General features: G+C 40.3%; 1 protein-coding gene across 8 annotated transcripts in view; it reads left to right on the plus strand.

The window, feature by feature from the left end:
• NXPE3 (neurexophilin and PC-esterase domain family member 3) overlaps window positions 1-4,313 on the plus strand; it is a 44,914-nt gene extending 40,601 nt beyond the window's left edge. For all 8 annotated transcript variants that reach the window (XM_032852085.1, XM_032852084.1, XM_032852082.1 and 5 more), the window contains 2 exons: window positions 397-603; window positions 2,921-4,313. In XM_032852085.1, coding sequence (XP_032707976.1) covers window positions 397-603; window positions 2,921-3,471 — 758 coding nt within the window. In that variant the 3' untranslated portion in view covers window positions 3,472-4,313. The remainder of the gene's footprint in view (window positions 1-396; window positions 604-2,920) is intronic.
• Window positions 4,314-10,823: the final 6,510 nt, after the last annotated feature.

Genomic DNA, 10,823 nt, shown 5'->3' on the forward strand with positions numbered 1-10,823 from the left:
TGACTTACCTCGTAGGCTTTTGTATGAGAAACTTAGTCTGGGATAATACTGGACAGTATTTATATCTACACATTTCCATGGTATTTGCCTGCTTTTATTTTTGGCTTTGATAGAAACATGCATAATCAGAGGGGAATGCTCAAGGTCCCCTTTTCCCCTTCTGTCCACCAATACCCTCACACACATTTCAGATCTTCCTATTTTTGTGCAAAGGAGAACCTTTTGTAGCAAGGGGAAAGTCTGGGATTTCTCTGAGTTGTGATGACAGGAAATCTTACCCATATACAAGAGGGCTAACAAATATAGGGACATAATTTTGTTTCTTGGAGCATTTTCCATGTAGAGTTTGTTGGAGGAGACTTTCAGAATATCTTATTTTTTCCTTTTTCTTTTCAGAAACTAACAATCTAGAAATATCACAAGGCTCAGGAACTTTTCCTTCTGGATATTATTACAAAGATCAGTGGAGGCCCAGAAAGTTTAAGATGCGCCAGTTTAATGACCCTGACAACATCACAGAATGCTTACAAAGAAAAGTGGTGTACTTATTTGGAGATTCAACAATCAGGCAATGGTTTGAATACCTTACTACATTTGTTCCAGGTTGGTACTTTACATTTTATTTTACAACTCTTGTCCACATGCACAGAATCAGCTTGCTTCACTCCAGTGCCTGAGGAAGGGCACCAAGGAAGTAGTTATTTCTCTGTAGGACTAAAGAGGTATCCTAACCCTGAAGAGCTGTGTGATGGTTTCTGATCCATGGTGGGGTTGACGTATTGATGGAAGCACTGGGTCCATGGTGAAGTTTCATACCACTGATTAGCTGTGTGATCTTGGACATATTATTGACTTAATGAAGGACTTCTCCGTCCTTCATTTCTTCATGCACGCAATGAGGCAGCAGGACGGTGTTACCTTACAGCAGACCCTTACTTTTGCTGTTCTGGGCTCTACAACAGAAGTGGACATTTCCAATTGTTTCTCTCCTAGTTGTTTGCTCAGACTCCAAGTTTGTAATAGATTTCACTGGAAGGAAGCAGACAAACTGACTATGGTCCATTTTAATGCATCCATTCAGCAAAACCTTTCCAGTGTCGTCTGTTGGGCATACCATTGGTATGATTCTGAGATGAGCGGGCTCCTACTGAGGGAGTCTTGATCAGTCCCAGCATTCTTAGCTTCCCGATTTCACTGCTGGGCTCTGGGGGTGCTATCCAGACTCAGAATAAAACCCCACTCACTGGAGAGCCATCCGTTATTCAAGGGCCTTTTCCTCCTCGTGGAAGGTGTGTGGATGGGGTTAGGAGAGATGAGTCCCAGGTAACAGCACCAAAGACCCTGCTTACAATTTAGAGAGCTGACAAGTAATTCTGTGGGAACTATTTTTGAGGGCTGTGTATGGCAGGGCTTTACACAAAGCACAGTCCCCTAGTTTTGTTATGAGTTGTTGTTGGTATTTTTTTCATCTTTTTTTTTTTTTTTACATCAACGTAGTTTCAGACTTAATTTTTAGAAGGAAAGGAAGAAGTAGATATGATCCCCAAAAGTAGAAAGTTAATTCAAGTTTTCGTTTTGCTTGTTTTTTTGAAATAGGCATAGCCGACTTTAGTCAATAAAGCATGAATTAAAAACTAGAAAAAGAGATATAATTTGTATGGCATAATGCTAAACATGTTTTACTGCTGGCTAGGCAGATTCCTCCAAGAATCTGTAGTTGTTTGTTTCTTAAGTTATAATGACGTAGCTCATTATTTCCTTTCATCGGAGTGATCACATTGAGAGTCTTGTTTCCCACCATATCCTTTGCAGACAGATTTTCATCTGATAAAGCCTTGTGTCAGTGCTTGATCTTAAGATCAAGAAAAATGGTAGCTTGAGTTTATTCAACTTAAGTGGGGCCAAATGCTAAGTAGTAATGAATCAAGTAGGAAAATCTAAAAGAGGAGCCTGAGACTGCAGGAGAGAAAAGTGACACCTTTAACCTGTAAGAAGAATGTACGCCAATTATAGTGTGATGTTACTTCTTCAGAATTGACTGTGTACCTCTTGAGATCAAGGACTGTTGACTTACCCATCTGATCCTTGCTGGCTTATGGCACTGAGTAGGTACTCAGAAGTGCTAATTGACTTGGGTTGCCTGAAGTTATTTAGTCTGTTCTCTGAAAGGCACTTGTAGGAGCATTTAAGTATAAGAGACAGGTCCTCTTCCCTTATGGGGCTTATGTTAAGTGACGAATTGTATAGACAGAGTTTTTTAGGGTTAACAAAAGAGAAATAATCACTGATTCCTGGGACCTTCAGAAGATCTCAGAGGAGCTAAACTTTGAAACACCACTTAGATAATGGGGAGGAAGAAGGGAATTCTAACTTGTACAGCTGTCCTTGTTATTCTTGTGACAGAGATAGACGTTCTCTAAGATATTAATATGATTTTCCATCCATAGGGTGAAATAGAAAGTCAAAAGAAACAGGGTTGCTCCTTTCTTTCATGTATTGCAAAAAGAGGTATTTGGTTACTATTATATGTTCTTAAAAAAGCAGAAGTTAGAGCCCTTGTCCTAGAAGAAACAGTATTTGTCCATTAGAAGAATAATGTGTAAATGCCAAGTTGATTTTTAAGATATTCAATAGTCGGTGCAAACAGGAAGATATCTTGGCCTACTGGTTAGAGGTAAAGAGGTTATTTTGCTTCTGAGGTGTACAGACATAGGTATCACTGATAGTTTAAATAACAAATATGTTAGACTAAAGGTCTATTGAGGCCAGTGAAATAATTATTCCCTTTACACTTGTACCTTTTTGTTATGCTTTTATTTAAGAAAAAGTTCTTTTAAGCTGCTAAGTATAGAATGATCATAATATATGTGCTTGGTTTTATGAATTTGAATTTTATGAATTTGAGTTTTCCTTGTTTCAGATTTAGTGGAGTTTAACTTGGGTAGTCCCAAGAATGTGGGTCCTTTCCTCGCGGTGGACCAGAAGCACAACATCCTGCTCAAATATCGCTGCCATGGTCCACCCATCCGTTTTACAACTGTCTTTAGCAATGAGCTCCATTATGTGGCCAATGAGCTGAATGGCATCGTGGGAGGGAAGAACACCGTGGTTGCCATAGCTATATGGTCTCATTTCAGCACCTTCCCCTTGGAAGTGTACATCCGGCGGCTCAGGAATATCCGTCGAGCCGTGGTCCAGCTCCTGGATCGAAGCCCTAAGACCGTGGTAGTCATCCGAACAGCCAATGCCCAAGAGCTGGGGCCCGAGGTGAGCCTCTTCAACAGTGACTGGTACAACTTTCAGCTGGACACCATCCTCCGTAAGATGTTCTCAGGGGTTGGAGTATATCTCGTTGATGCCTGGGAGATGACCTTGGCTCATTATTTACCCCACAAGCTACATCCAGATGAAGTTATTGTGAAGAACCAACTGGACATGTTCTTGTCCTTTGTGTGCCCCGTGGAGACCTAGCCCGCCCTGGAGGGGACTGGAGGAATCACATTACCTGTGTTATAGGAAGTTTATGGCTGGCCCCATGGAGAGATACCTGCTAGTGACATGTACAAAATTTCAAAAGGAACTGGACTTTATATGAGACTTCTAAGGAGCTTAGAAAATGCAGGTTGCATTTATATCTACCTACAGGATTTTTTTCCAATCTTTACATAGCCATTGGAGAATCATTATTAACAACATCTACGCACAGTATTCCTCTTGTAACCAAAGATGCTAATGAGTGTATTTGAATTAGCCTCTCCTGAGAGGGGAGAGTACTACGCTAAAAACTGTGAGATGTATTCTGACCTAAATGGTTGGTAGTAAAGTGTTTGTAGCTTATCTGGTAAAGGAGAGTGAGCTTATCTGTATGAACAGCACAGTTGGTCCATCTTTGGTGGGATGAACTAATGAGTCTTCTGGTCAGTGCCTCCTGTAACACACTGAAGACTGCTGTGTCTTGAGAGTTTCTCTTGATGATCCCCCTTTTCTGAGTTGCTTTTCAGGCTGGAATCCTTGCTCAGATTTTTCTAGTGAGAATATTTACAATATTCTGCATTTATCTAGAAAAGAAGCAAAAGGAAAGTATGAAAACAGTACACAAAATCTGTGTGTCGAATTGATACTTGCACTGGGGGGTTGTTACTTATTTCAGCTGAATTTTACATGATGAATACTTTAAAATAATCACTTTTGGAACTGGAAGGGGGAATCTATAAATGGAAATTTATTTTTGTGTTTTGAAGTTTGAGGGTTTTAAGAACTGCATTTTATGTAAAGATTGTTTATTATAAAGTTGTAGAAGTTACTTGCATCAATTTCAAGTGTTTCTTTTTTGGTTATTTTGAATTACATACCAACATTAGAAATTAAAATCTAATTAGAATCTAAAGTTCCATATTGAGATCTAGAACAGGTTTTATTGATTTGAATGTAAGGTACATACATTCTCTCATGCTCGGAAGTAAAAAGCTGCTATTCCTACTGCTATCCTAAAATAATTGAATTATTGACTTTACTTGACTGTCTTTACCTTATTAATTTAGGTGAGTTTAGGTTAACTTGGGGCCTTTTAGTAAGTATAAGTACTCTTTTCTGAGCCACAATAGGTTACAATCTAGTTTTAGTTATCCCTAAAGGGACACATGAAGAGATTGGGGAAGCTTTAGAGATAAAGACAGTTGCTTAAAGCATGAAAAAGAATACACTCTTAGGAGAGTGGGCCAAAGAATTTGGAGTTTTAACTTAGAACAGAGAGTGTAAGATCTTCCTTCTTAGCCTTGAGGACCACCTTCAGTTTATAAAATATATATATGGGGAAAGGAGATTTTAAATTATTTTCTGAGTCTAAAGAGGACCAACAAGTAGTTAAAAATATTAAGAAAGCTTAATTTTAATGGTCTTTAAGCTTTAGAGTGTCTGAGAATCACCTGGAATATTTGATAAAAATACAGACTTAGGGGGTCATGCTTCTGGCAATTGTGGAATCAACCTTTGTTTCAATTGTCCAGGGACTGATGTAATAGTAGTATTCTACACTTTGAGAAATACCAACTAAGGGAAGAAGGAAGATAGAACTAAGGAAATAATATAGCTTGTCTATTATTTCAAGAGCTTATTCCTTAACATTTAATTCTGATCATGCTCTAGTAGCGTAGGTGATATTAGGTACCTTTTATAGACGAGGAACTCAAGTTTGGATTTGAACCAAGGTATGTGAGAAGTACATAGCCCTTTTCAACTACCACTTGTTGGACTTTATAAAGAGAGATTCTCTTTTTCACAAAAGAACTTTTTGAGCATTTTCTCAAAGATTTCTGGAGGAGGCCGAGGCTTCATCTTCTTAGGAGAATTATGGTTTCCACTGCCTCTCCAGGGCTTTGGCGTGATGCTTTTTTTTTTTTTTTAAGATTTTATTTATTATTAGACAAAACAAGTGGGAGGAGGGGCAGTGGTAGAAGCAGACTCCCCACTGAGCAGGGAGCCTGATGTGGGACTTGATTCCAGGACCCTGGGATCATCATCTGAGCTGAAGGCAGACGCTCAACCAACTGAGCCTCCCAGGTGCCCTGGAGTGATGCTTCTTGTTTGTGCAGATGATTTCTTGTGAGATCTCATCCAGTTTCTGTTACTCTTTGATATAGTTACATAAGGCCCTAAAGATTTGATGACACAATCTCTTGAAGTATTCTAATTGACTTTGTCCCTTTACTAATTTACCTGCCTTCCTCTTCCCTTTCCCGAGAGAGGTGTGTGAGCTGGGGGAGGAGCAGAGAGAGGGAGAGAAAATCTTAAGCAGGCTCCACGCCTAGCATAGAACCTGATGTGGGGCTTGATCTTACAACCCTGAGATCATGACCTGAGCAAAAATTAAGAAGTCGGATGCTTATGGGTGCTTAGGTGGCTCAATTGGTTAAGCGTCTGACTCTTCCTGGGATAGAGTCCTGCCTTGAGCCCACACTCAGTGGGGAGATTGCTTGAGATTCTCTGTCCTCTCCCTCTCTGCCCTGCCCCCACCACCACTCAGGTTCAGTCTCTCTCTCTTTCTCAAAAACGAATAAATCTTTAAAAAAAAAAAGAGAGATGCTTTAACTGACTGAGCCACCTGGGTACCCCTCTAACTTGTCTTTATATTCTCTGATGTGGGAGTTTCTAAAAAAATGCCTTTAGAAAAAAAAGATTTTATTTATTATTAAGAGAAAGTGCAAGTGAGGGGAGAGGGAGAGAGAGAATCTCAAGCAGATTCCATGCTGAGTGTGGACCCCAACTCAGGGCTTGATCTCACAACCATGAGATCATGACCTGAGCCAAAATCAAGAGTCCCATGCTTAACCAACTGAGCCACCCATACGTCCCTCCAAAAATGTGTTTAAGTGTGGAGTTTGGGACAATATTTTAATTTCTTCTGAAAAGTTTATTTTAGGCCAGTACCACATAGTTGTGAATATTAGCATGCCAGCCAAATAATATAATTTGTTATATATATTTTCCATTATAAATGTAAAGGGCAGCATTACTTAAGAACTGTAAAACCTAGACAAAAATCTTTAGATAGAATCCATAATTCTATCATCTGAATGTGATAGGCATAGCATTTTGGTATATTTTCTTTCAGGCTTTTTTAAAACCACATAGCTAAAATCACAGGTAATATGTAATTTGTATCTTTATCTTAAATTTAACATACAAATATTTTCTAGTTAGTCTTCATAACTGAATTATAAAAGTCTGCCCAATAGTTCAGCTAATGCTGTTACTATTTAATGAAGTTGGCCATTATGAGTTGGCCATTATGGTTGGACATTTAGGTTTATAATAAAATACTAAACAGTAGTTTATATACAGTTTCATTAGGTTAAACCATGGACTTTTATTTTGGAATGACAGCATTAATTTCATTTAGTGGATCTCCTCATATTCTAGAGCTCAGATGATTGATTCGATGCTCCTTGTGAAAGGGATAATCCATAATAAGGCCCTTCTATGCACATTATATTTTCTAGAAGTTTTCTTACTAAGAGTAACCTTTCATTAGCAGTACAAAACAAACCTTTGATGTTCCACTATGATCCATTTTACCATTATGAACAACCATCATTTTTTCAACCTTTTAAAATAATTTTTATTTATTTATGAAGGAGAGAGAGAGTGCGCATAAGCAGGGGGGAATGGCAGTCAGTGGGAGAAACAGGCTCCCCGCTGAGCAAGGAACCCAAAATAGGACTCCATCCCAGGACCCTGGGATCATGACCTGAGCCGAAGGCAGCCGCTTGACATTGATTGACATTTCCTGGCTTCAGGTATTATGTTTCAGATTGATACATTGGGGTGTAACAAGAATATTTGGTAAGCCTTTACATATTCATATTACATGCCAGAGATGAGTCTGTTTCTGGGCCCTATTAAAGGAAAAAGCAATTACTGGGAGAAGCACCGGGAAATTACCAACCCCCCAAGGACGCTCAGCATTATCTGGGTATATTCAGTTTATTAGCATCAGCTAGTTACTTATGTTAGAAATTCCACTTTAAGTGCATTCATTCTCTTGTATTAATTATTTTCTTCAAGGTTTATGTCTGCAGTGTGGTCTCAGTGCCTTACAATGCCTGACTTCTCAGTTGCAATAACTAGATAGGATTTCGAAGGTGTTCTTTTTCTCTTTGAAAGTAAGACCACAGTTCCTGAGTATTGGGAGCACCTAGGAATGGGGGGACGACTGGGAAGTGGTGGGAGATAAGAGGGTTGCTGAAGGCAGAACTTTATAGGATACAGAAGGCAGAAGGGCACAAAATGCACTTCACCAAGTACAGTCTAACCTATCTCTTGAAAGTGCATTTACATTTTAACCTGTATTTTATTTTTTAAGATTTTATTTTGAGAGAGAGAGAAGGAGCAGGGGAGGGGGCAGAGGGAGAGGGAGAAGCAGACTCCCCACTCAGCAGGGAGCTAGATATCTCTCCATCCATCCCAGGACCCTAGCTAGGGTCAGGACCTGAGCTGAAGCTGGAGGCTTAACTGACTGAGCCACCCAGTTGCCCACATTTTAACTTTTTAAAAAAGTGTGAATTTAAGTATCATATTTGATTTATTTTTTAAAATATTTTATTCATTTGAGAAAGAGCACGAGTGGAGAGAGGGACAGTGGGGGAGGGAGTGGGAGAAAGAGAATCTCTCAAGCCCACTCCACACTGAGCAGGGAGCCCCATACAGGGTTGGATCTCTCACAACACTAAGGTCAGAACCTGAGCTACTCAGAGGGCCCTCATACTCGCTTTAATAATATTCTCCATTGAATGAGAGGAAGTCAGGAAGAAGGATCTCCTGTTAAAGTTTTAAGGATCTTTTGGTCTTTAGCTCTAGATATCCATTCCTATTGGAGACTCACACATGTCTGGTCTAATTATAAAGGTGCATTTTAACACTGCGGGGGGTGCGGGGGGTGGGTGGGGAAGCAGCACAGGGATTACAGTTGTAATTGTCCCAGAAGGAAAAGGAGTCACAGTGAAAGCAAATGTCATAGGCAAAATCCTTCAAATGTTACGCAATAGTTCATTCCCGTTTAAATTCACCCCACTCTACCCCCTGCCCCTGCCCCAGTGAAAATAACGCGATCCTGTTAAAGAACCACTGCTTTATTTATGTCTCAGATTATCCTTTGTCATTGAAGGCACATGACAGCCATACTACTTTTTGATTGCCGTGGTTTGAAAAGCTGTGTTGTAGAAAGTATCAACTTACTTCCCCCCCAGCCCCACCCCCTTAAGACCTACAGGAAAAAAGCTAAATAAGAAGAGAAGGTGAATCAAATGAGGGAGCAACGCCAACGCCCGGTGTGCATTAATTGACATTTTAGAAAGGCATCCCTAAGAAAAATGTTTTGTTTTTGTATTTTCCTGTGATTCCTCTGCGGGATTCCAGTCCAGGTCTTGGAACCGGCCCTCGAGGGGAATGTCCGGGACTCGCGTTGGTACCTTTTTGGCTTGGGAATTTCCAGTATGCAGAAAAAAAGTCCACAAACCTAGTCGTCCTTGCCCCCTGCCCGCCTCCTCCGCCCCTCCTCCGTGCCCACGCAATCCCTTTCGAGCGGCCGTTTGACTGTATTCTGTATTTTAGAAAATAGGTCCTTAGCTTCCCCCGCCCCCATGCGCTCTAGAGTGCTGAACAGAAAGCGGACGCTATAAAGGGGGACAGGGAGAGGGGCTGGCCCCTTATTGCCACGAGGTCAGACGCCGAGTTTTAGAGAAAGAGGCTGCTTAACTGCTGCTGCTTATCATGTAACCTCAAAAGGAAACTGATCATCTCTCTCATGCTCTCACGTATTTGGGTTTATTATCGCTGATTACAGCTGGAAACAATTGATTTGCCTTTACGTATTTCTATGACTTGGCTCTTCAAACACTAAGGTATATTTTTATTATTTGATATTTAGTATGAAAAAGTATCTTAAATGCTAAGCTTTCCCCCCCATATTCAGATTCTTTCCTTTGAAATCACTTTCTGATCATATTTGTTTGGGGGCAAAATATTGGGGGGCAGTTTTTTGGGGGGCAATAATCTGGGATATTTCTCTAGCTTGGTAATAGCCGTGAGTCGCATCTGTTTGCCTTGAAGGGTCAGGAAGAACTAAAATGTTGATGGAGAAGATGGAGAGGATGCCTGATGGAAATACCATAAATCTGATACAATAATTTATCTTTAGTCTGTGATGTCGAACTGTGATACCCCAAGGCAGAAATCTGCTGGGTTTGAGTGTGGATTTAGAGGTGTAGTTTCTCACTCATTTAATGCCCTCATTGATTCTTATGTTACCCTTGTAAAATTAAAGACAAGTATTACAAGACAATTTTATGAGTGAGGAAAACCCTGAAATTTGATGACTTGGCTGGACCCCCAGATTTATGACAATTTCTATAAGGTATTTGAAGGAATTCTTTGCGAATAAAAATACATTTCTAAGTAGGGTGCATTAGAGATTTTCTTCATAAGGATTAGTAGATTTGTAAACTGGCTGTCAAGGGGTGGGTGTGTCCTAAAGAGGGTGACATTTACTATATACATTTAAGTACTTGGTGCTTATATATTCCACCACTTTAAATCTGCCATCTAAAGAAATACATTATCTGGGCAGGTGAAATATTTTTTGCCTTAGATAGTAGGTTGTTTAGACAGTAAAAGGAGAGAAACATTTGCAAGTCTTATTTATTACCCTCAGTAATCTCTGATAGAGGAGCGGATCAATGAAACAGATCATCCAAACTTGAAGAGAATCCTGAAGTCTTTTTATCTGGCTTCAGGATACAGTGTATGATCTCCATTTGGCTTACATTAAAGATACAGCTGGGCAGGGTACAGGGTGAAGAGCCCTGGGGTCACAGAAGTGTCAGTCTGGGACGGGTAACACAAGAAATCAGTGCGTAACACCTGTAATGTTAAATGTTTGGCGGCATCCTTTCTAGCATGGAGGTGGTGACCATGGTCAGCATAATTTAGTTGCCCAGATGCAGACTTCTCCTTACTGAGGAAAGGATGCAAACCTTTCTCCTTCTACTTTAGCCTGGAAGAAGTCCTGCTCTCAGAAAATCAAAGAAACCCTCTCAGAAGTTAAAGAGACGCTAATGAGGGAATGAACTCTTCCCGAAAAAACCATTTCCCTTTGGCTTATAGCTGACTGATCTGGTGGCTTCTTGATTTCTCTCCACCCCCCGCCCCCCAGGTTAACAGGAAGATCAGGAGGCTGAACTTGGCCTGATGCTGAACGCCTGAGGGTGAGAAAGGCAGATAATTCTAACCCAGTGGGGTGTAGATGTTACCTTGACCTTGGCTGATGT

The sequence above is a fragment of the Lontra canadensis genome, unplaced genomic scaffold (genome assembly GCF_010015895.1).
Source record: "Lontra canadensis isolate GAN:19392208 unplaced genomic scaffold, GSC_riverotter_1.0 scaffold6, whole genome shotgun sequence".
NCBI lineage: Eukaryota > Metazoa > Chordata > Mammalia > Carnivora > Mustelidae > Lontra > Lontra canadensis.